At 38.8% G+C, this 27271-nt stretch overlaps 1 protein-coding gene and 1 pseudogene across 26 annotated transcripts in view; one reads left to right on the plus strand and one right to left on the minus strand.

The window, feature by feature from the left end:
- The window catches only part of PHF21A (PHD finger protein 21A), a 193720-nt gene that overhangs the window by 9711 nt on the left and 156738 nt on the right, over positions 1-27271 (minus strand). For 22 of the 26 annotated variants that reach the window (XM_072790574.1, XM_072790569.1, XM_072790573.1 and 19 more), the window contains 5 exons: positions 9297-9395; positions 5663-5714; positions 4820-4899; positions 4285-4345; positions 1332-1495 (listed from right to left, as the gene is read on the minus strand). In XM_072790574.1, coding sequence (XP_072646675.1) covers positions 1332-1495; positions 4285-4345; positions 4820-4899; positions 5663-5714; positions 9297-9395 — 456 coding nt within the window. Of the gene's footprint in view, positions 1-1331; positions 1496-1569; positions 1593-4284; positions 4346-4819; positions 4900-5662; positions 5715-9296; positions 9396-27271 lie in introns of all 26 variants that reach the window. The other 4 variants (XM_072790577.1, XM_072790578.1, XM_072790576.1 and 1 more) reach the window with 1 other exon arrangement.
- On the plus strand, positions 27140-27266 carry LOC140613668 (U4 spliceosomal RNA; annotated as a pseudogene).

Raw genomic sequence — 27271 nt, forward strand, 5'->3', positions numbered from 1 at the left:
ATCTAGGTGAAAGGTATATATATTTGTTCTTTGTATTTTCTTGCAACTTCTCTGTTTGAAAATTATCTAAATAAAAAGTTGAAAAATTATGTCACTCCTCTCCTCAGAGCCCTCCAGTGGTCCCCTATCTCCTTCCAAGTAAAAGCCCAAGGCCCTGCACCTTGGGCCCCGCTCTGGGGTGTCCTTTCCCACCATCTCACCACTCCCTATGCCCCCACTGTCCTGGCCTTCTTGCTTTTCCTCCACACCATGTATATGCCCATCTCAGGGCTTCTGCACTGCTCTGCCCTCTGCATGGAATGCTCTCCCCCGACACATTCTCACACATTCCACTTTCTACCACAGATGCTCTCTCTTCCCTCTCTTCACAAAATAAAAGGCTTCGTATCCCCCTTATTCTGTCCCAATTTTCTTTACAGAACTTATTACTACCTTTTACATGTTCATTTGCTTATCACCTGCCTCTGGCCATGTAATAGGAGCTCCTTGAGGGCAAGGAGTTGCTTTTGTTCCCTGTTCTATCCCCAGCCTTAAGAATAGCACTTGTTCAGCAGAGTAGTGCTCAGTAAGTATTTGCTCATTTAAAAATCTTAGGGCACTAGAGAGAACACACTGATTGTGACCAGAGGGGAGGTGGGCTGGGTGAAACGGGTGACAAGCACGGAATCACATATACGACTGCTGCGTTACTGTAGTGTACACCTGAAACTCACATAGCACTGCATCCTAACTCTACTAGAATTAAAATGAAAAATATAAAAATAAGTAAAGTAAAAAACAAAAAATAAAAACCCATAATCTCAGGGTACTAGTTTGTAATCCTGCAGTTTCTACATGCAGGGTTACTAAATATATGACACACTTTTTTAGGAACCTGTTTAATCAATTCTGCTAAATAAAGTTGCTTGAAAGAAACGTTTTCCACTTCCTGAATTCTACCTGAAGCAGGAAACAAGGACTGCCAGGGGAATGTGTGCCTTGTTCCTTTTTCCTAACCCCAAAACAAGGACAGAAACCTGAGCACCTTTCAATTACAGGAGGTGACTTCCTGTCCCTCCCTGTTCCTGAGAATTAACTCATTCACAGCAGATCAAATCCAGATTTTAAACACTCTGACTGAGCCTCCTGATGTGGTACATGATTCTCAAGGACATGGCAGGACCTGGGGCCCCGGTAGAAAGCTGCCTTACATGGTATACTGTGTCTTGTAGGGGTTACTGCTGTTCCAGGGTGAGTCAAGGAGATGCAGCTGGCAAGGAGACAACACATGATAACGGTTTCCCCAATGTAAGCTCTCAGAAAAGAGAGCGCGCTTTTCCCAAGTTACTTACGTCTGTGGAGGTGGGGCTGGGCAGGGACACAGGCTGAACAGGTGCAGGGAAAGTGAATGTGGTCTCTGTCTTTTCATTTTCGGGGGAGTCAGGATGACTGGATGGGGGGGATGTTGGGGTAAGGGCTCCAAACCCCAGCACTGCATTGTATTTTGGAGGACGACCTATATACCAAGAGAAGGGAACAAAAAGGAAAAAAGGGGGAGGGAAAGAAAGGGGGAAAAATGATCTTACATACCTTTGGCCAGTGTTCCTCATTGGCTAGCATGGAAAAGGAAGTGAGGTAGCAGACAGAAGGTTAATACAACAGTCCCAAAGAGAGGAAGAAAAGCAAAGATTTAAATGTCATTAGAAACAACTACACGAGTCTCAAAAGAAAGGAGGATAAGACAGCCTTGGAGAATGACAGGAGGGCTACGTCATGTTAAAGGGCCTTGCCTTGGGTGGATTCTGGTGATGCTCCTGGATTATTACAATTTGAGACTTCTAGCATGAAATTAAGATGTCAAAGCTCAAGGGGGGGCCACAGCTAGGAATAGAGTTTATTTTTCCAAAAAAAAAAAAAAAAAAAAAAAAGAGTTTATTTTTCCACTTCTACATGTTGTTCTCTAAGGTTTCTCTGTAACCATCATCCTTACAATCAATAATTCCCAGTTCCCACAAATGGATTTATTTAGGATTTCTGTTTTTCCTTTTCTCTATCTATATATTGGTCGTTTCACTGCTTGTGAGCATGGAGAAAGGCAAACCGAGGAGGCAAAATTCAAGTTAACTATTCTTATCCCTTGCCGATAGAGCTGGTGAGAAATATGTTCTGGGACTAGCTGGAACCTAAGAGCTAAAAAGATGTTCTGAGCTTAACAATGATTTTCAGTATGTCTAGAGTCAGAGACCCTCCCCGCTGTTCAAGAACTGTCTCCCCAGGATATCTGGGTGGCTCAGGGGTTGAGTGTCTGCCTTCGGCCCAGGGCGTGATCCCAGAGTCCCGGGATCAAGTCCCGCATCGGGCTCCCTGCATGGAGCCTGCTTCTCCCTCTGTCTGTGTCTCTGCCTCTTTCTCTCCGTGTCTCTCATGAATAAATAAAATCTTTAAAAAAAAAAAAAAAAAAGAACTGTCTCCCCACTTCTGTCACACTCTAGTGAACTACATGTCTAAGGACTAGGGTCTGCTACAAAATCTCCAAAAAGGCCCTGCCATCAGCAACACTGCTGAAGGGCTGATTGGAGCAAGAGCCCTGGGAATCAAGCCTCATGGTACAGAGAATCTATAAATGGACCCTGATGGGCATGGCAAGATTGGTCAACCACTCCTGCCTTATGATACATCCAAGCCAGGGTCCTTGTTAGAAGAGCCAGGATTAAAGCTTCTAAGCTTTCAGTGATCAAAAGTATATATCCAGCATACCAAAGGGAAAAAATAAAAGCCAGAGAGGCACACAACTGCCTACGAGCACTGGTAAATGGTACAGAGATCACAACTTTGCCAACAGTTATAATTTATATCAGGATTATGCACAGAGTCATGATTCTGTCAGACATTACACAAATATTACCTGTGTTAAACTGGCAATGTCTGCGGTACAAAGACAGATCATACAGGTTTGTCTTTTCTGGGGAATTTAGTGCTGCCAAAAGGGGATGTGAAAGATGAATGCTCTTTGTTTACCCGCAGAAGGTACATCCTAGGCATTGTAGATATAGGCTTTCATCCTCTGACCTTGGCACTGATGCCAAGGTCTTTCTGGCTCATTCAACCCCTGTCCTCTTAGCAAATACTCCCCACCAGCAGACAAATTAACTGTGGCTTATGACTGGGGACTCCTTTCTGAGAACTGGGTCAGAGGTTACTAAAAATTACCAAAAATAAAACAAAAAATAACCCATGACACTGGTTACTGTGGCCCAGGAATCAATAGGAAGCAATGACTCAGGGTTTCCCAAGGAAATATTTTTGACTACTTAAAGGACAGGGCTAATGAAACATTAGATGGATCACTGAGGGTGGTTATGCTATCTCTTTCAGGTGAGGAGGTAGTAATGGTACGGGTGCAGCCCTGCCTAAAGTAGACAAAAGAAAAGGGTCAGGATGACCTCCTAGGCTTCCAATAGCTCTGAGACAGTGTGTGCTTATGCAAAAATTATTATGCTACTCCACTCACTCTGCAACCTTTCTAGCCTGGAACTATAATTCAGGGACACATTATCATGTGGAGAAAGGGACCCTGGGATGTATTACTGACATCAAAGAACAATTTCAGAACCTTGTTCATGAGCTCAAATTCAGAGCTATTAAGACCTACTCAGTCCTGCATGGAGGGCTGCTGCCTCTGACCCGCCCACAAGTAAGGTGCACCACCCACCTGGGGAGGCCCAAAATATGGTGATGGTACTCTTCAGAACTTCTATTTCAGGGAGCCTGTTTTGACAATGACCTTCTTCTCTTCCCTAGCTGGAGATACCTTCAACTCCATAGATTCTAAGTTCTCAGTGTGGCTACCTCTCTCATTCCTGGAAAGTCTGCAGCTCACAGAAACTTGAGTCGCGCTCTGGTTTCTCTGGCAGCAGGACGACTCAGACACTACTTAAGAACACCTTGGCAACAGCAGTGCTCTGTTCTGCTCAATGATGCTAAAATGCTTCCTTTCACACAATGTTCTGTTCACTGTGCTATTCACGGACAGCCTGGTGGGCCTGGGGCAGAACTGCTGTAGTAAGCCATTTTCTTGAGTCAGCTTTGCCAGAATCTGAGGCAAAGCAGCTTGTGATTCAGTATACAGGACTCTAATAAGAAATCTCACTCTCTTCTCCCTCTATTTTCACAAAACAGCAACAACAAAACTATTTTCAAGGGATTTAGGAGTTAGGCTCTAGGACAATGGGAGAAAGGAGGGGGGAGAAACACGACATAGAAAGCAGAAGCAACAGCAAGGGAGAGCTACAAAAAAGTACTCACCTCTCTTCCGGGTCCCAGGATGCATGGTACTGTTCAGGTATGTGACTGCACTCTTCTTGCGCTTTGAGGATTGAAGAAGGAAAGGTTAACTAGTTGAATAGCACGGTTACTACGAATATTGGCACAAGCTATAGACCAAGCACAGCATGCCTGTCAACATGCCAATGAGTGAGTGCCAGTCACCTCAAGGTCTCAGTGCTAATGGGATTTATTATATATACTTGGCTCTGAGAGAATATGATATTCCAGAGAGGTCTGCCTCTGCTTCAGATGACAGCTCTGTTGAAGCCAAGAGGACTTAAATTTTTAAGGTAGGTTTGTATTTGCTCAAACTTAGGGAAAAAACTAAGGGGAAAGCAGTGAATAATAAAAATGAAACAGTATGATTAGCCAGACAAAAAAAAACCATCATTTCGCAAAGCTGGCCAAATATAATTAAGGTACTGTTCTTCCATAGGTTTTCAAATGGAAAGAGATGAAAATCATAAATAAACCTAGAATAGTGAGGGAAGGGCCAAGTTCTGACCAGGAATACCTCTGGCTCGAAGACTGCTCCACTGTATACTGGATTTGCTGTTGTTCTTCTTTTGCGCTCTTGCCTCTTGCTTTGGATTTCTTGGGAAAGTAAAAGGTTTGAATTAGAAGGAAGGAACAGAGAACCACAAAAATGGAACTTCATTGTTTATCTTTTGCTTTTCCCATGACAAGGTGGAAATGGGGGCATATCTCTTTTTTCCCCTGCAGCCTCAGCAGAGGCAAGCACACCGCTGGGAGCAAATATGACGGCCCATCTATTCTCACCTCTCAGAAAGCAAGACGATGCTTTTTTCACAGGGTAGCTCTCTGTGACCAAGAGCTGACAATACGTATAAAAGAGCTGTCCCCCTCTCTTTTCAGGTTACTAGAATATAGGTGTGGATGAACTTTATCCACAGACCTAGACTGAGTAACCATAGTTCACAATTCTGGAGTTAAATAACTAGGACAGGTATAGCTTTATAACTGTTCTTAAGATTCTGATAACCCAGAGTGATTGAGAAATACAGACACAGACTTGTTAGAGGGGCATTTGATACTTTGTGCTGTCAGGGGAAAAATAAAAAGAGTTCCTCTAAAGTGAATGGAAATCAGTTTAGTCCAGGCAACTGGGGAGTCTCCCCTGGACAGCAGTGTGGATGACAACAGGAAGGGGAGGAGATGAATGTTAAACAGAGGAAAGACAAGTTTGAGTCCAAAGGAAACAAAGTCCATACTAGCTGGCATTCTGGTGTTCTATGGGCATTCCAGTGTTTTACAGTCTAGCAATAAGTTCAACACCATTTTCAAGAACAAAACTCTGGACCAGAAGCAAGGTAGCACCATGAATATCTTCTCTTACCTTCTAGATGGTCATGTGTTACCAATCCTAGAGACACCATGAAGGCAAGTTTCTGTGCCAGAGAAACAAGAATGTACTTCAGTTTGTGTTCTCACAAAGCCAATGGGATGATCCTAGTTAGACTCCCTGGCAAAGCAAATCCAACAGGCTGGTTGCTTGAAGGTCAGCTTCAGCTGACCAAAGAAGAGACATCTTTCAGAGCCACTCTGGAGGCTTTCTGGACTTACAGTGATTAAAAGAGAAGGATTGGGGCCTGTATCTTCTACTTTCTCAATGAAAGAAATCAGCATCTTTGAGTGGCCTAGGTTTTTTTTTTTTTTTTTCCCCAGAAAAATCCTCTTACAGGAAAAAGAATTTCACACTCAAAAAACATGCAGAGGGTTGCAAAGAGCCTCCCATACAACAAGCTTCAAATTCTAAGTTTTTCATTTGTCATAACGGGTCATGATTTCTTACATTTTTACTACCAATGACTGGACAATGCTAACTCAGAACTAAGTGAGTTTTAAGAATAACAGCAGGACCCTGGGATCATGACCTGAGCTGAAAATAGATGCCTTAACCATCTGAGCCACCCAGGCACCCCTTTTTAGAGGCAAGAACATGGAAGCAGAGAATGCGTAAAATGTTTCAGAATACACTTAGTGGTCCTGAAATGCTATGATATATCTTTTAATATAAGTCTCACCTGAGTACCTGCAGTGTGCCAGACTATGTCTGGCACTGTGGTAGGGACTAGAAATAAAGTATCTTAATTTCAGTAATTTCAGTAAGACACTGGACAGTCTCATGGTACCATGGACAAAATGTAGAAATGTGAATGGCATTCAAGAAGAATTTGACAAATTTGTAATAGATTAAATAATGATACCAAAAAAAAAAAAGAATAACAGCAGATAGTTCTGTTTAATTCTATGATTTTTAAATCAAACATGGACCTAAAAATTATGGAGCAATCTCTCTTTGGAGACCACTCTCAGGGCTCCATCATAAGTTAAACTGATTAGAATACTGAACCCCAAAGTTGGAACATTAGATGCTTAAAGTTGGAGACAGCAACAAACTGATTCCTGTTTTGCTCTGTGGTTGCACGTGGTCTGGAAAGTATGTTCTCATTTGCATGTGGTTGCTAAATATGCCAAATAATGGATCATCAATTTCTCTGATAATAAGGAACATCATCAATTATTAGCAGATGTATTCTTGCAGAATTGTTTATATCACTGTCTGGTCTTTAAAAATCCTGACAGAAAAAAAAAAAAATCTTGACAGCTTACCCTCAACATTCAATACTATGATATATATATATATTTTTTTTTTCTTTACTATGATATATTTTTTTTAAAGATTTATTTATTTCTCATGAGAGACACAGAGAGAGAGGGAGGCAGAGACACAGGCAGAGGGAGAAGCAGGCTCCATGCAGGAAGCCCGATGTGGGACTTGATCCCAGGACTCGGGGATCATGCCCTGAGCCAAAGGCAGATGCTCAACTGCTGAGCCACCCAGGTGTCCCCAATACTATGATATTTTGGCCTGAAGTGATAGGGTCACACTATTTAAGATACTGAGTGTTTTGGAAAGAAACAGTCCCTGAACAAGCCACTTGAGAACACAGAAGTGTCCTTTTCTGGTATCCTCAAAGTTCTGAATAAATGTTTTTATTTTATTTCTTATTTCAAAAACTTAGGTAGGAGCCCATCCTCCTGACAGCCAGGGTACTTTAGTAAGAAAAGGCACTCTTACTCTTAGACTTGCTGCCATACTGCACATTGAAATGGCATATATTTTGTGACTGCCAATTAATTATATTCCTACTTTCACTATTCTCTACAACTTTTTTTTTTTTTAAGATTTTATTTATTTATTCATGATAGACAGAGAGAGAGAGAGAGAGAGAGAGAGAGAGAGAGGCAGAGACACAGGCAGAGGGAGAAACAGGCTCCATGCCAGGAGCCTGACGCGGGACTCGATCCCAGGACTCCAGGATCGTGCCCTGGGCCAAAGGCAGGCGCTAAACCACTGAGCCACCCAGGGATCCCCTATTCTCCACAACTTAATCAAGATTAGAAGGCTGTCTACTAAATCTTTTCTGTTTATAAAGCAGTGTGTGGACTGACATTCAGATGCACCTTCTTTTAATCAAGTGACAGTACTCTTCTTGGCCAGTTACATCCAACACATCTTTGCCAGTCTAGACTGAGCTCACAAAACAATTATTAAATGAAAAAAAAAATCTCCTCTTCTCTGGAATAGTCTTTTAGTGATAAGGAGAATAAAGAGTTGTCAAGAACTTTTGCCTCATCTATGCATCACATATGTACCAAAAACTAATTTATTTTCTTTATGGCAGTGATTTTGCCCAATTAGAAAGTGAAATATACACCACCCTACAGGTAGCAGTACTTGCTTGCCCACACTGGGCCACCAATATAAGATATCCTTTGGTTTCCTCTGGTAATTTTGTGGATGACTTCATTAGTTCCTCAGCGATCTGCAATACTGGTACCTCTTTCTGGTTCAAGTTTTGGTCCCTTCTTTGAAGATAAATTAAAATGAATCCATTTCATATCAGAAAGAATTATAATTTGTATTTGTTTTGGAAAAACATGGGCTAGGGATACCTGGGTGGCTCAGTGGTTGAGCATCTGACTTTGGCTCAGGGAGTGATCCCAGAGTCCCGGGATTGAGTCCCACATCGGGCTCCCTACATGGACTACATGGAGCCTACTTCTCCCTCTGCCTACTCTGCCTCTCTCTCTGTGTCTCTCATGAATAAATAAAAAAAAAGAAAGAAAGAAAGAAAGAAAAAGGAAAAAGAAAAACATGAGCTGGTTTAACTTAACAAGTCACTGCTTTAAAAAAAATGACATGAAGTTTTGATGGCTTCATGCCACTATTTGACATGGTTTCATTAAAAAGAATGCACTGAAGGCAGAAAGAAACAAATTGCTGGTCTAATAAAATCCAACTTTCAGATCTTCATCATCATATTAACTACCTGTCCACATTTTCCTTTTAGAGCTGCTTATGCGAAAGCCAAACTAAAAAATTCTCGTCTAAGGGGGGACACACAAATTCACATTCTGTATTTGTACCAGTCCTGTTTGCTTCATAAGTTTGTAATTCTATCCTAAGTTGTAGTATAGATGTTACTATTTTCATCCCTACTTTTATGCTTCAATGAACAACTTTTGGGCTAATGATTCATTTGGGAATCTGGTGCAATGCAATGGTAGTAACAAAAATGCACATATAATAACAATAACCTATAACATAAATAGCCCTTAGCTGAGTCAACAGGATGGACTTCTTAGAAATGTTGGCTGAAACAAACAAAACATAATTATCATGTGGAATGTAATGGGATATCTGGGAAAATGATCATTAATCTTACATTTCAAATTTGTAACATTTCATGAAATGCCTATATGCCAGCTCATGAATACTCACTCCAGGTCACACTCTTAATCTGCCTTAGGCCAAACTGACTTGGCAATATATTATTGAATAGTGAGGAAGCACAAGAAAAGGAAAATCAAGAAATTCAGAGTTAAGTATCCCCTTCCCCCCGATTTATAAGAATAAGTCACATCTTATAGGCTGACCCATTCCTTTGGAGGTCTAAGCCTACCTGAGGGTTCTCCTCCCGTTTTGGTTTGGGTGCAGCAGGTGGAGTGATGGTACGGCTCTCTGTTTGTTTCTCATCTGTTTCTGTGTGGGATTTAATTGTCTAGGGAAGGAAAATTAAACGAAAATTCAGAATTCACTTTTTATTAAAAAAAAATGAAAACACAGTTTAACTGTACCCAACAAGGAAGAAAAAAACATACTCAAACTGGAAACATTAATAGAGGAGGTAATATGGATTACAATTTGGAAGGGGAAAAATAAAATGTAAGGCCCCAGTTGAAATAACTGTAAAACTAGAGTAGATGTGAATTTATAACTACAAGTCGAAATTATACAAAAAGAAAAGTCCACAGTTTAATTCCTATGTATAAAAATGACTATAGGTTGCTCTGATTTCACTGTATTTTAGGATATAGGGTCAGTTTTCCAGAAGCAAACTCACTCTTGTTACATTTGGGTTAAACTTCAGTCCACAGCAAGCATGCTTAAGATCTGAATAATGTAAACAAAAAATTGGACATACACTTTCTTCTATTTCTAATTCCATTCATAACCTAAGAGAAGATGCAGAACTACCCTCACCTGGGATATTTAACACCTGCCTGTATCATTCGTTAGAGGAGAGATGCATTTGTCCAGGAAAGGTCATCTTACAAGAGGCTGACACTCTGATTACCCCTAACCTTGTCTTCCAGATGCATCCATTCAAACAAAAGAACACCCATAGCATTATCATCTCTAAGCACAAATGGCAGCTAGCAAATTGAGCTTGCATTACTATTCTTATTATGACCTAATGGGTAATTCATTTTATGAAGCCCTCAGTAAATACTGAAATGATATTAGAACAGTGGATATAAAATTGTGAACATGAACCTAATTTACTTTTTCAAATTAAAAAAAATGTGGATGCTAATTGTCTTTCTGTATGGCAGCAAGCAATTAAATAAAGGAGAATGAAACTGTCTGATTATTGATGAAGGAAGCTTCGGTTCTATAAGCAGGACATCAAAAGTTCTCAAAAATTATCATGTTGTGAAATATGCTACCAGATCTGAAAAACAAATACAATCATAAAGATCTTTCACTTTCTTTCCTAGCCACTTCCATATTTTCCTCCTGCCTTATGTCAGCATCTGCCTTATCAGTACTATGGCAGCCACTGTTCTGAGACACAAATGCTGCCTGGTAATCTATTTTTCACCAATGCCTTGTCCTATTTCCTCCTCTATACGATAAGCTACTTGAGAGTACACATTGTTCTACACACATTTGCAGTCCTCTGTGCTACTGCAATGCCTTCTAGAACAAGCATTCACTTCACCTCTCACACACATATGGTTTTTTAACCAAAAAGGACACATTTCTCCATAAAACAAACCACCAAACACACCTACAAGGGGACACAATGGGAAAGTAGTTTCTAGTGTCATCTTTAAGGTCCTGGATGTCCAGAAAGCTTATTTTCACGGCTTTCTGAGTGAGGAAGGGCAGGAGTCTGAGAGAGGGAGGGATAAGAGGTCAACTGGAAGGGTTGCTGCTCCACTCCTAGGCTATATGAAGTTCCTTGAGGTCTCTTGGTTCCATCTCTATGGCTGAGTGACACATGTATGACGTCTCTGAGGAAAGGCAAACCAACTCCTCTCTACTAAGAAATTACTCGGTTCAAAATTTCTCTCTCACTCAATAAGAGTACAATTGTCTCAGAGTTGGAAAAAGAGCACCAAAAGCAGCTCCCCTCCCCCAAATAAAACAATTAAAACACTGGAGAGAGGTCTTTCTCTCATGGAGCTGTTGCTCTGGGGAAACCAGGCCATTGTGTGATCAGTACTATGCAGAGGTCCATGTGGTGAGGAACTGAATCTCCTGTGCCAGCAGCCAGTGTGAAGTGAGGTCTTCCAACAACTATGTGACTTGAGTTTAGAAGTGAGTTAATCAGTCCCAGTTGAGCCTTGAGATGACTACAGCCCTGGCTAACTTGTTTGAATGCAAACTTGTGGGGGACCTTGAGCCAGAAGCACCCAGTTAGGATGCAAGCTGATTCCTGACCCTAGCAAGCTATATAGGATAGTAATATTTGTTGTTTTAAGCTGCTTAAACCAAAAACATTAGGGTTGAGGAGTGAGAAATGGCAGAACAGGGAGCTCTAAGAATTAGTCCTTCCACTGAAGCAATCATTAAGCTGGCAAAAACAGAATCAATTTTTCAGAATTCTGGAATCTAATAAAAACCTTACAGCAACCAGGGGGATACTTACTGAAGAAAGAGGCTGCTAAATTTCACTAAGAAAGCATTTTCCTTACCTACCTACAAACCTCTATTCCATAGCTTGGGCAGAGGCTTTGGGGATGGCAACTTGTGTTCCTAGTGTGGATTGTTGGTGCCAAGGGAAGCAACATGGACCTTGTTCTCAACAACCTGTGGTTGTGTATTTTGACCCATTTTGGTCAGAGGCTGACTTTTGTTTTGCCCACCTTAGAAAGTGGCTTTTGGGGTGGCCTCTGATAAAAGCATCTGAAGACATATGTTACCCATAGTCATCTAGTACATAGGATGGTAGATGGAGTATACAGGAGATAGATCCAAACCCCAGAAAGGAGGAGGTTGAGGAAGAAGATTCTTTGAAGGGATGTCACATATACCAGGGAATCGAGAGCGTACTGCACGTTCCCAGGGCTAGATGTATGCCCAGGAAAGATATGAGAGAACTCTAGGCTTACAATTCTGGCTGCTCTTTGAGATCTGTCCAAGAAACAGGTGAAGGCTAAGGCAGAGTGATAGATGGCCTGGCTTACCATTAAGAAGTACCCCTGCTCAGAGCCAATCTACAAAGATTGGGAAAGGTGTTTTTTCCTTTTCTTTCTTTCTTTTTTTTTTTTTTTGTAATTTAGTTATTATTATTTGGTCTTTTTGGCTCCAGTTGTTTAAGGAAATCTGTTGGTTACTAGCTGATCTGAGACAACAGAACAGAGATCTCAGAGACTGTATGTGACAAGAAATACACTTTTTGCAAAAACAGTTTGGAAAAGGCACTAAAGAGACCTCAACAATCAATAACAGCAAACTCTGGGGTGGGAGGATAATTTAATTTCCAGAGTTATCACACTGTAATTTCAAAATGAACAGTTTAACAAAAAATTGGAAGGCATGCAAAGAAACTGGAAAGTATGGCCCATTTGTAGGAAAAAAGAAATCAAGAGAAACTGGCCTTCATGAAACCCAGACGTTGGACTCTCTAGAGAAAGACTAAATGTCTTAAATATGCTCAAAAAGCTAATGGATACCATGGACAAAGAACTGAAGGAACCCAGGAGAACAATTTCTCACCAAAAAGAGACTATCAATACAGAGACAGAAAGTAGTGAAAGGAACTAAATAGAAACTCTGGAGCTGAAACATATAAAAGCTGAAATGAAAAATTCACTAGATGGGTTCAGACAAAAGAATTAGTGAACTTCAAGACAGGACAATGGAAATTATCCAGTTTGAGGAACAGAAAGGAAAAACATGAAGAAAAATGAACAGAGCCTATGAGACCTGTGGGACGTTATCAACATATGTGTTATGGGCTCCCGGGGGGAGAGAAGAGACAGAGAAAGCAGCATAAATAATACTTGAAGGAATAACAGCTCAAAATGTCCCAATTTGATGAAAGATAAGAATCTACACATCCAAGAAACTCAGTGACATCCATACAGAATAACCTAAAAGAGATTTGCAGTCTGGGGAACAATAGTAGAGTAGAAGGACCCTGAGCTCTCTCTGTCCCTACATTTACAACTAGATACCAACCACATCCAAGTCAATAAACTGGAGAACAATCTGAAGACTGGAAGAACAGAGTCCACAACTAAATAAACAGAAGCAGCTGGATCTGAAAGGTTAGGAGGTTCAGAAGGGTGGAAGTAGGCTGCCTGCAGGAGGGAGGGAGATGGCATGTGGAGATGGCAGGGAAATGGGCCCTCGCATCAGGGAGCTCACATGTGGGAAGGCTGATCCCCACAATGTTTGGATTCAAAAACGGGACTGAATTCCCTAAGTTTTTTAAACCAGTGGGACTTGGGGCCTGGAGCTTTAGAAATTGGCTGGCTTAGCACTGAGAAAGCCAGAAGGGTGAGTGAAAGCTAAGTCAACACCCTTAAAGAGACAGAAGCCTGAGCCAAGAGGCAACATAAAAATGGCAATTTGCACAATACAGGGGACAAACGGGAGACATATCTGTTCATACTGATTGTGGAAGATGTTAGCGGACTTCTCCAAAAACAAAGGAGTTGGCAGGTGTGCCTTTTCCACCTCTCCACACCCGCCCCCCCAAAGCTGCAGGAGGCAGTGCTACACAGATGCTACCTAATCAGCTAGCAAGGCACAATACCCCAAAAGTTCTCCAGGTGACTGGCCCACTTGCAAGCCTGCTAGCCTTGACCCTAGGCTAGAGACAGATTTTGTTAGTGTATATGCCCCACCCAGCCACTGTGTGCAGCATGCTCCACGGTCATGCACCAGGCCCACCCACACCCAGCCTCACTCCACTGGCCACCCCAGCATGCAGGCCCTGCAGCACTTTGGGAGATTCATCACAGAACTAGTGGCCCAGTGAAAATTGCACTACCACCACCATCACCCTCACAAGTTCCCCAGTGGGCACAACCCCTCAGGACTAGCCTGCCTGGATCCCACTGACACCTTAGGGAGCAAGCACAGCCTAGAGAGACAGGGCAGATGACTGCACTGAAAAGAAAAGTGACTTCAGACTCAACAGCAGGGCATAAGCAACACATAGGATACTCTTCTGAAGTGCCGGTTCTGGGAAACAGGGGATACTGCACTGCAGGGCATTCTAGAACCTCTTCTTCATAAAGTCATGACTTTCAAGAACAGAAGGCAGAGCTGACTTTCTTAACACACAGGAACGGACAAAATGAGGAGACAGGCATTTACCCATCCCAAATGAAGGAATAAGACAAGGCCACAGCCAGAGATCTAAGCAAAACAGATGTAAGTAATATGCCTGAGAGAGAATTTAAAGCAACGATCACAAGGATACACACTGGACTGGAGAAAAGAATGGAAGATATGAATGAGACCCTTAACATAGAGATAAGGAACAACATAGCAGAGACAAACAGTTCACTAAATGAAATGAGAAACAGGTTTGATGTAATGAATAGCGGGATGGAAGAAGCAAGGGAACAAATCAGTGACCTATAACATAGAGTAATGGAAAGTAATCAAGCTCAACAAAAGAGAGATAAAAGAATTATGCAAAATGAGAATACACCTAGGGAACTCAGTGACTTCATCAAATATAATACATTTGTATTATAGGGGTCCCAGAAAAAGAGAGAAAAGGAGGCAGAAAATTTATTTGAAGAAAAAATATTTGAAAACATCCCTAATCTAGGGATGGAATGTTCCCAAGAGGCACAGAGAACTCCCATCAAAATAACAAAAGCAGATTCACACTAAGACATATTTAAATTGGCAAGATACAGTGACAATGAAAAAAAATTAAAAGCAGCAAGACAAAAAGGAGTCAGTAACTTACACAGGAAAACCCATAAAGCTAGCCGGAGATTTTCAACAGAAACTTTGCAAGCCAGGGGAGAGTGGCATGATATATTCAAAGTGCTGAATGGGAAAAATCTGCAGCCAAGAATACTCTATCCTGCAAGATTACCATTCAGAATAGAAGGAAGATAAAGAGTTTCCCAGACAAACAAAAACTAAAAGAAAGAGTTCACGATCACTAAACCAGCCCTGCAAGAGGTATTAAAGGAGACTCTTTGAGTGGAAAGGAGAGATAAAAAGTGACAGTATAGAGGTAAGAAATGCAAAAACAGGAACAGTATTTCTGTAAAAGAAGTCAGTCAAGGAACTCATAAAAAAGGATATAAAATATAATAACATGTAACTACAACATGGGGAGAAGAGAAAAAAATGGGTTCAAATTTAAATGCCTGTCAACCTAATATATATACTGCTATATGCAGAAGATGTTGTATGCAAACCTAATGGTAACCATGTATCAAAAACCACTAATAAATATGCTAAGAATAAAGAGAAAGAAATCCAAATATAACACTAAAAGAAATCAGCAGAACATGAAAGAAAGACAAGAGGGCATCAGAGACAATTCTCAGAAACAACCACTAAACAAGGAATAAATGGATAATTAATGTAATCTATTAATAATTACTTTATAAATGGATAAAATCCTCCAATCAAAAGACACAGGGTGACAGAGTGGATTAAAAAAAAAAAGGACCCATCTATATGCTGCCTACCAGAGACTCATTTTAGAACTAAAGATACCACCAGATTGAAAATGAGGGGATGAGGAAATATCTATCATGCAAAAGAAATGGATGTCAAAGAAAGCCAGAGTAGCAATACTTACATCAGATGAAAGACTTTAAAGATTCTTTACTTATTTGAATGACAGAGAGAGAGACTGGGTGCATTGAGTGAGGGGAGGGGCAGAAGGAGAGGGAGAGTGAGAATCTTAAGCAGGCTCCATGCTCAGTACAGAACCCAATGTAGGGCTCAATCTCACAACCCTGAGATCATGACCTGACCCAAAACCAAGAATCAGATGTTTAACTGACTGAGCCACCCAGGAGTCAGATAAAAGACTTTAAAACAAAGCTGTAACAAGAGACAAAGAAGGACACTCTATAATAATAAAGGGGACAATCTAACAAGGACAGGACAACTGTAATTTTTTATGTACCCAACATAGGAGCACTCAAATACCACAAGTTTATAACAAACATAAAGGAACTAATTGATAAAATCCATATAATATAATAGCAGTAGGGAACTTTAATACCCCACTTAACATTGATGGACAGATCATCCAAGCAGAAAATCAACAAGGAAACAGTGGATTTGAGTAACACACTGGAACAGATGGATTTTAACAGACATATTCAGAACATTTCATCCTAAAACAGAAGAATACACATTTTTTTCAAGTGCACACAAAAAATTCTCCAGAATAGATCATATATGAGCCCACAAAACAAGCCTCTACAAATTCAAGACTGTAGTTCTACCATGCATATTTTCTGACTACAACACTATGAAACTAGAAGTCAACCACAATCTGGAAAGACCACAGAATCCTGGGAGGTTAAATAACATGCAACTAAACAAAGAATGAGTCAACCAGGAAATAAAGGAAGAAATGAAAACGTACATAGAAACATATTAAAATGAAAATGTAACAGTCCAAAACCTTTGGGATGCAGCAAAAGCAGTTCTAAGAGGGAAGTATATAGCAATACAGGTCTACCTCAAAGAGTAAGAAAAAACTCAAATAAAAAAACCTAAGCTTACACCTAAAGGAGCTAGAAAAAGAACAGTAAACAAAACCTAGCACCAGCAGAAGGAAAGAAATAATAAAGATCATAGCAGATATAAATGATATAGAAACTAAAAACAAAAAACAAAAAACGATTAGAATAGATCAATGATACCAGGAGCTGGTTCTTTGAAAAAAAATCAATAAAATTGATAAACCCTTAGCCAGACTTATCAAGAAAAAAACATAAAGGACCCAAGTAAATGAAATCACAAATGAAATAGGAGAAATAACCACCAAAACCACAGAAATACAAACAATTAAAGGTAATATTATGAAAAACTATATGTGAAGTAGATAAATTCCTAGAAACTATATTAACTACCAAAATTGAAACAGGAAGAAACAGAAAGTTTGAACAGACCAATAATCAGCAAAGAAACTGAATCAGTAATGAAAAAACTCCCAATAAACAAAAGTCTAGGACCAGATGACTTCACAGGCGAATTCTATCAAACATTTAAAGAAGATTTAATAACTCTTCTTCTCTATTCCAAAAAGTAGAAAAAGAAGGAAAACTTGCAGATTCATTCTATGACATCCACATTATCCTGATACCAAAACTGAATAAGGACATCACTTAAAAAGAGAACTACAGACCACTATCCATGACGAACATGGATGTAAAAATCCTCCACAATATACTAGCAAACCAATTTCAACAATACATTAAAAAAATCATTCATGGGGTGCCTACGTGGCTCAGCTGGTTGAGCATCTGCCTTTGGCTGAATTTGTAATCCCAGCGTCCTGGGATCAAGACCCTCACTGGACTCTGCTCAGCACAGAGCCTGCTTCTCCCTCTCTCTCTCTGCCTACTGCTCCACCTACTTGTGCTCCCTATCAAATAAAGAAATAAAATCTTTAAAAAAATAATTCACCACCATGACCAAGTGGGACTTATTCCTGGGTTGCAAGGGTGGGCCAATATTCACAAATCAATCAACGTGATACATCACATCAATAAAAGAAAGGATAAGAACCATATGATCATTTCAACATATGCAGAAAAAGCTTTTTTTTTTTTTTAAGAATATGCTCAGAAAAAGCATTTGACAAAGTACAACAACATCCATTCACGATAAAAACCCTCAACAAAGTAGGCTTAGAGGGAACATACCTCAACATAATAAAGGCCGTATATGAAAAACCCACAGCTAACATCACCCTCAATGGGGAAAAAAATGAGAGCTTTTTCAAGATAATCAGGAACAAGATAAGGATGTCTACTCTCACCACTTTTATTCAACATAGTATTGGAAGTCCTAGCCACAGCAATCAGACAAGAAAAAGAAATAAGTGTCATTCAAATTGGTAAGGAAAAAGTAAAAATTTCACTATTTGCAAATGACATATCCGATAAAGGGTTAGTATCCAAAATATATAAAGAACTTATAAAACTCAACATCCAAAAAACAAATAATCCAATTTAAAAATGGGCAGAAGATATGAACAGACATTTCACCAAAGAAGACATCTAGATGGCCAACAGACACATGAAAAGATGTTCATCATCACCTATAAATCAAAACTACAATAGGATACACCTCACACCTATTAGAATGGCTAAAATTAAAAACACAAGAGACAACAACAGTTGACGAGGAAGTGGAGAAAAAGGAAACTTCTTGCACCATTGGTGGGAATGCAAACTGGTATGGCCACTCTAGAAAATAGTATAGAGGTTTCTCAGAAAGTTAAAAGCAGAACTACCCTATAATCCAGCAATCTCACTGCTGTGTATTTATCTAAATAACACAAAGACATGAATTCAAAGGGTAACTAACATGCATCCCTACGTTGGATGAATGGATAAAAGGAGTGTGGTGTGTGTGTGTGTGTGTGTGTATTCACAATGGAATATTATTCAGCCATAAAAAGAATCTTGGCATTTTCAATGATATGGATGGAACTAGAGAATATAATGCTACATGAAATAAGTCAGAGAAAGACAAATAACATATGATTTCATTCATATGTGGAATTAAAAAAATAAAACAAATGAACAAAGGAGAGAGAAAGAGAAATGAAGAAATAAATTCTTAATTATAGAGAACAAATTTATGGTTACCAGAGGACAGAGGGTGGCAGATAAGTTAAATAAATGAAGGGGATTAAGGAGTGCACTTGTTGTGATGAGCACCAGGTGATGTACGGAACTGTTGAATCATTATATCGTACTCCTAAAACTAATATAACGCTGTATATTAACAAAATTAAAACAAAAATAATAAAATTTTAAAAATAAAATCTGTTGCCGTAAAAAAGAAATTAAAAATAAATAAAAGATCCACAGTGAGACACTTTGTAGTCATACCGTTGAAAGCCAAAGGCAAAGAGAAAATCTTGAGAGCAGTAAGACATAAGTGATGGATCACATAGAAGAGGTCCTCAAAATCGTTAGCAGCGAACTTTTCCTCAAAATCAGAGACCAGAGACAGTGGGACTGCATATTTAAAATGCTAAAAGAAAATCACTATCAACCAAGAATGCTATATCCTGCAAAAAGCTAAGAAAGTTAACTACTAGTAGATCTGACATAAAGGAAATCCTGAAGGGAGTTCTTTAGGCTGAAGTGAAAAGACACTAGACGGTAACTTAAAGCAAAGAAATAAGAATTACAGTAAAGGAAACTATACAGATAAAAAAATCTGTATAAAAACTATACAGATAAAAATAGAACCCAGTATTATTTTATCTCTGATTTGTAACTTCTCTTTTTTTTCCTATGAGATTTAAAAGAGAAATGCATAGAATAATAATTATAAATCTATATTAGTGGGCATTACAATGTATAAAGATGTAATTTGTGACAATAACATAAGGGGGGGCAGAACTATATAGGAACAGAGTTTTTGTATACTATTAAAGTTGAGGTGGTATCAACTTAATTGTTAAAAATTTATGAATGTTAACTATAATCCCCATGGTAACCACTAAGAAAATAACTAAAATATACACAGAAAAGGCAATGAGGGCATCAAAAGTGTGCATTAGAAAGAAAAACCAAACATAAGAGAAGGCAGAGGAACTGAAGAACAAAGAAGACATAAGACATAAGCCAGGTAGAAAACAAACAGCAAAATGGTGTCCTTTCTTATCAGCAATCACTTTATTTTATTCTTTTTAAAGATTTTATTTATTTATTCATGAGAAACACAGAGAGAGGCAGAGACAGAGGCAGAAAGAGAAGCAGGCTCCCTTTGGGAAGTCCGATGTGGGACTCAATCCCGGGACTCTGGGATCACAACCTGAGCCAAAGGCAGACACTCAACACTGAGCCCCCGAGGTGTCACATCAGCAATCACTTGAAATGTAACTGGGTTAAACCTACTAATTAAAAGACAGAGAGTGGCAGAATGGATAAAAAGACAAAAACCAAATAATCATGATCCGATATACATGCCTTCTCGAATAGACTCATCTTAGAGCCAAATATACAAAAAGGCTGAAAGTCAAAGAATGAAAAAAGATATTCCATGCAAATAGTAACCAAAAGAGTACAGGGATGGCTATGCTAATATAAAACAAAATCCGCTTTAGGTCAAAAATTGTTACAGGAGACAAGGAAAGTCATTATACATTAATAAAAGGGTCAAGTCATGAAGCAGATATGACAATTTTAAATATATATGCACCAAACAACAGTCTCAAATATATGAAGCAAATATTGACAGAACTGAATGAAGAAATAAAAGTTCTATAATAATAATTGGAGACTTTAATACTTTGCTTTTAAAGAATGGAAAGAACATGTATAAAAGATCAGTAAGGAGGGGTACATGGGTGTCTCAGTCGGTTATGCATCTGACTTCCACTCAGGTCATGATCTCAGAGTCCTGGGACTGAGCCCAGCATTGGGCTCTCCACTCAGTGGGGAGTCTGTTTCTCCCTCTTCCTTTGCTCCCTGCCCCCAACTGAGAGCTCCTACTGTTTTTCAAGAAATTAAATAAAATCTTTTAAAAAATAAAGTCAGGAATCCCCGGGTGGCTCAGCGGTTTAGCGCCTGCCTTTGGCCCAGGGTGTGATCCTGGAGACCCAGGATCAAGTCCCATATCCGGCTCCTGGCATGGGGCCTGCTTCTCCCTCTGCCTGTGTCTCTGCCTCTCTCTCTGTGTCTTTCATGAATGAATAAATAAATAAAATCTTTAAAAAAGAAAGTCAGTAAGGAAACAGAGGACTTAAAAAACACTGTAAATCAACTAGATCTAACTGATGTACAAAAAGGCCAGTTCATTCAACAATGTAATGTGTAATACAGAGTACACATTCTCTTCAAGTACACATGAAACATTCTCCAGGACAATGTTTTAGGCCACAAACAAATCCTAATAAAATTTAAAAGACAGAAAGTATCTTCTCTGACCACAACATCAACAAGCTAGAAATCAATGATAAAGGAAAATTATCAAACCTAAAAATATGTGGAAACTAAATAACACACTCCTAAAACAACCAATGGGTCAAAGAAGAAATAGCCAGAGAAATTGGAAAATACTTTGAGAGGAATGAAAATGAAAACTCAATATATCCTAACTGATGTGATGCAGTGAAAGTAGTGCTCAGGAGGAAACTTATAACTCTAACAGTTTATATTAAAAAATAAGAAAGCTCTCAGACCAATAACCTCATTTTAAACCTTAAACAATTAGAAAAACCTTAAGGAACTAGAAAAAGAACTAAGCCCAAAGCTAGAAGAAGAAAGAAAATAATAAAAGTTACAGAGTAAATAAATGAAATGGAGAACACAAAAACAACAGAATTAATGAAACCAAAAGTTGATTCTTTGAAAAGATCAACAAAATTGAGAAACCTTTAGTTGGACAGACTAAGAAAAAAAAAAAGAGAAAGGAGACAAAAATCATAAAAATCATAAATAGAAGTGGGGACGTTACTACCAATCTTATAGAAATAAAAAGGATTAAAAGAGAGTACACTGAGGAATTACCAACAAATTAAATAATGTAGGTGTAATGAGCAAATTCCTATGAACACACAAATTACCAAAACTGATTCAAGAAGAAATGGAAAATCTCAACAAACCTGTAATATCTAAAGAAATTGAAACAGAAAAAAAGAAAAAGAAAAAAAAAAAAGAAATTGAAACAGTAATTAAAATCCCCCCAAAAAGTCCAGAACCAGACAGCTTCACTGGTGAATTCTACCAAACATTTAAAAGTACTAACACTTCCTAACTTGTTCTATGAAGCCAGCATTACATTGATACCAAAACCAACCAAAGACATCACAAAAAAAGAAAATTACAGACCAATGTCTCTTATGAATATAGTGAAAAATTCTTTTTTTTTTTAAAGATTTTATTTATTTATTCATGAGAGACTGAGAGAGAAGCAAAGACATAGGCAGAGGGAGAAGCAGGCTCCTTGCTTCTCCAAGGGAGCCCAATGTGGGATTCGATCCCAGGACGCTGGGATCACGCCCTGAGCTGAAAGCAGACACTCAATTGCGGACTCATTCAGGCATCCCAGAGCCACCCAGGTGTCCCTATAGTGAAAAATTCTTAATAAAATACTAGCAAACTGAATCTAATAGCGTATTAAACGGATGATACAAGGGCGCCTGGGTGGCTCAGTCAGTTGAGTGTCCTACTCTTGGTTTGTCTTCAGTTGTGATCTCAGGATAGTGAGACTGAGCCCCTTGACAGGCTCTGTGTTCAGTGCGGACTCTACTTGGGATTTTTTCCCTCTTCATCTCCTGCCCCCTTTGCCTCTCCCCCCACATCCCCGTGTGTGCATGCCCTCTCTACTAAGTAAATAAAATCTTTTTTTTTTAATTTTTTTAATTTTTATTTATTTATGAGAGTCACAGAGAGAGAGAGAGAGAGAGGCAGAGACACAGGCAGAGGGAGAAGCAGGCTCCATGCACCGCGAGCCTGATGTGGGATTTGATCCCGGGTCTCCAGGATCACGCCCTGGGCCAAAGGCAGGCGCCAAACCGCTGCGCCACCCAGGGATCCCTCTACTAAGTAAATAAAATCTTAAGAAAATAAAAGGATGATACACCATGATAAAGTAGAACTTATCCTAGGAATGAAAGGAATGGAATACACCACATTAATAAATGAGGGCAACCCCCAAACACACAACAATCATCTCAATTAATGAAGAAAAAGCAACTGAACACTCACTCATGATAAAATACTCAGAAATCTAGGAATAGAAGGAAACTTCCTCAACTTTATAAAGGGCATTAATGAGAAGCCGCAGCTAATATCATACTCAATGGCGAAAGACTGAAAGCTTGCCCTCTGAGATAGAGAACAAGAGAAGTATGCCCATTTTCATCAGTGCTACTTAACATTGTAGTGGAAGTTCTAGCCAGAGCAATGAGACAAGAAAAGACATAAGTGGCATCCAAATCAAAGGACAATCTTATATATATAGAAATCCCAAAGAATCCACAAACAACTACTAGAACTAGTAAGAAAACTCAGCAAAGTTGCAAGGTACAAGATGAACAAAGAATCAGCTGATTTCTATATAACAGTAATGAACAACTGTAATTGGAAATTAAGAAAACAATTATATTTATAATAGCATCCAAAAGAATAAAATACCTAGGAATACATTTAAGGAGATAAAAGACTTGTGCACTGCAAACTCTAAAACAATGCTGAAAGAAATAAAGAAAACCTAAATAAATGGAAAGACATCCATGTTCAAGAACTGGAAGATTTAATACTGTGAAAGTAACAATACAATGCAAAGCAATCTACGGATTCAATATAATTCCTATTAAAATTCCAACAGCCTTTTCTTGGCAGAAGAATTGAGAAGGTCAATTCTCAAATTCATGTAAGAATTGCAAGGAACCCTGAATAGCCAAAGCAATATTGAATAATAAAAACGTTGGAGGACTCACCCTTCCCAATTTCAAAACTTACTACAAAATTACAGTAATGAAGAGAGTGTGGTTGGTACTGGCACAAAGATAGATCTACAGACCAACAGAACAGGATTGAGAGTCCAGAAATAAATCCGTACATCAATGGCCAACTGGTTTTCAACAATAGTGCCATGATCATTCAAATGGGCAAAGTCTCTTCAACAAATGGTGCCAGAAGAATCGGATATCCACATGCAAAAGAATGAAGTTGGGCCCTTATCTCACACTCTAGACAAAAATTAAGTCAAAATGAACTACTAACCTAAATATAAGCCAAAACCATACGACTTCTTAGAAGAAAAATTAAGAGTAAATCTTCATTTTCTTAATGTGGCCATGGATTCCTAGATAGGACACAACAACACAACAAAGAAAAAAGAGATACTCTAGACTTCATCAAAATTAAACAGTTTTGTTTATCAAAGGACACTACTCATAAAATTTGGAAAATACAGGCTTCCAGAAAATAAAAAGTGAAAAGACAACCTACAAAATGGGAGAAAATACTTACAAATCATATATCTGATAAGAGTCTAGTATTCAGATTATACAAAGAACTCTTACAACTCAACAACAAAAAGACAAACAATCCAATATAGGAAGTGGCAAAGAACTTGGATATTTCTCTAAAGAAAATATACAAATGGCCAAAGAAGCACAGGAAAGATGTCCAACAATTTTAATCATTAATGAAGTGCAAATCAAAACCACAATACAAAACCACTTCATATTCACTGGGATGGCTGTAATTTTTTAAAAGGGAAAATAATAATAAGTATGAAATAGCTATTATTATTAATAAATAATGATTGTGGGAAAATAAGTAATAAGTATGGAATAAGAATAAGATTCAGCTGCTTTGGAAACAGTTTGGCAGTTCCTCAAAAAGTTAAAAATGGAATTGCTACATGATCCAGCAAGTCCACTCTTAGGTATAAACTCCCAAAGAATGGAAAACAGACATTCGAACAAATATTTGTGCATGAATATTCATAGCAGCACAATTTCCAATAGTTAAAAGGTAGAAATAACCTACATGTCCAACAGTGGATGAATGGATAAATAAGTTGTGATATATAAATACAGTGGACTATTATTATTAAAAGAAATGAAGTACTGATACATGTTACAACGTGGATGAATCTGGAAAATATTATGTTAAGTAAAAGCAGCCAGACACAAAAGGTAACATATTATATGATTCCATCTATATGCAATACCCAGATTGGGTAAATCTATGGATACAGAAAGCAGATTGGTGGCTGCCAAAAGCAGGGAGAGGAGCAAATGGAATAATTATTTAAGAGATATTGGGTTTTATTTTGGGAGTAATGAAAATGTTTGGCAACCAGATTAAGAGGGTGGTTGCAAAACATTGCGAATGTACTAAATGCCACCGAATTGTTCATTTCAACATGGTTAGTTTTATGTGGCATGAATTTCACCCAAGTGAAAAAAAAAAGGGAAACAAAAAAACCCACAGTAAGCTAAAAGTTTGGTCTTTGTTAGAGATTATAAACCATTATCTAGAGGTGAAACTGCCCTGCAGATGTTATTTTTTGCCTACCTGGTGTGTTTAAACAGTTATCAGTATTTTTAAAACTAGGTGATTTCTGAAAATATCTGGGCTTCTGGCCTTTATCTTAAAGGAAAAGTTTCCATACGATAAAAAAATTGGCTACTGTCAAGAAGTAGTTGCTTCCTTGAGATGGCATATTTACTTTCTGGCTTATCATAGTCTCTTCTACCTTCTATGTTCTTCTTTTTTTAAAAAAGATTTTAGTATTTAATCATGAGAGACACAGAGAGAGAGAGAGAGGCAGAGGCAGAGGGAGAAGCAGGCTCCACACAGGGAGCCTGACGTGGGACTCGATCCTGGGTCCACAGGATCATGCCCTGGGCTGAAGGTGGCGCTAAACAGCTAAGTCACCCGGGCTGCCCCTTCTATGTTCTTCTTGACACCAAAACCAAATTGTCGATTTTATGCTTGTCTATTTCAGAGAGAGATTAAGAATAAAAGTGGGATAGCTCTTGTATTCAAGCTTCCATTGAAAATTGAAAAATAAAAAGTGTTTACTTCCAGCCTGCTTTACTCATTTATATTTATTGCTTTGCACCCATGATTATTTGAATTTAGAAATCCTGTTCATCTTGGTAGGATAAAGATAGAAATCAAACACTCTGAACAAGATTAGAAAAACTAAGATAACCACGTATACCTTGAATTCCAAATTCACCTTCTGAAACTTGGCTGCATGAATAATCAAAGTTAGTCACCTGCAAATAAATACATGCCCAAATAGTTTCATCAATCAAGGTTAAATGAATTTGGATTGAAGGTAAAGCAAAATCTATCTCTGGTCACTTAGATCTATTCTCCCTGCTAGTGCACCAGTACTAAAATGAAAGGTGAAGAGTCACCAGCTCATGTTTACTAAGAGAGAAGACTGGGATTTGAAGATAATACTCTTATCTTGGAAGCACTCCTTTTTCAGGAGATGTAGTTTAAGTGCCTATGCAAGATACATATATATATATATATATATAGAAGTAGGGAATGGGTAGCAATCTGGCAGTTTTTCCCAAAGAACCCAGTATTTTTTTTCAGTAGCTTACCTTGGAGACATACATAGAAGTCTTTGTTGCAGGGGGAAGGTGGGGTGGGTAAGATATAAACATTAATTCCTGAGAACTAACTTCATCAGTCTAATAGACTTTAAATTTAAATACCTTAGCTCAGTGCATCATTAACAGGTGTTTGGCCCCATTTCATAGAGCTCTGGAGAGACAGGGGCGTAAAAGGCAATGGTATGGAGAATATAAGTTTGTCTGGTTCTACTTTTCTGCCCAAAACATGTTTCCAACCTCAAAGCTCTTTAAACTCTAGCACTCACTTTCTCAGAGCCACAAGGGAATGTGGCTTCTTATTAGGGTAAGAGAGGGGAGCTTTTTATCTGGGATGGATAAGGAAGTTGGTAATGTCTGACAGGGGAAGAAGTGAGAAACCGTTGTTAGAACTGACACTGCCTCCTTTTCTATGCCAAAGTGGGAGGCCTTTGAAAGCACACAACTTGTCATGCTTCCTCTTCTGGAGGCACAGCCTCCACACCTATTCTACACATTGAAGTCTGTGAGGGTTTAGGCTTTATCTACCCTTATATTCAGGGATCACATTCAGCATAGCAGCTGGCACATAATATTTTTATTAAATAAATGTTATCACCCTAAAGGAAACAGAAGAAAACAGAAAGGAACACATCTAGCCTGGTCACACAGAGAATGTTGGATACAGGTTTTGATAACTATGAGCAGACTGTAAGTAGTACTTCTATGGCCACAATATTTATATTGCTTCACTCTTAGCCCAACTATGAGATCTCCTAATTGCTATTGGAAATAAAATACAGAAAAGATGGATAGCAGAAAGATCTGAAGTCAGAGTATTCTGAGAATGGGGTCTGGTCTAAAGAGCACCCCTGCTGACTCAGCTTAGGAACCTGCAAAGCTGTTATGCCAGGTGGTCTGCTAAACTAAAATAGCAACAACTGGATTCCTCCATTAGATCAACAACAAGAAGCTTTGCGCAGTGGCAGTATCGTAGCCAATGAGGTTTATCCGAGGCATGATTATTGCTAATTGATCAATGACAAGAGAGATTGTGGAGTTTACTGCCAGAAAAGAAATTTTTTTTTAAAAAATTAAGAATT

Source organism: Canis lupus, chromosome 21 (assembly GCF_048164855.1).
Source record: "Canis lupus baileyi chromosome 21, mCanLup2.hap1, whole genome shotgun sequence".
Classification (NCBI taxonomy): Eukaryota; Metazoa; Chordata; class Mammalia; order Carnivora; family Canidae; genus Canis; species Canis lupus.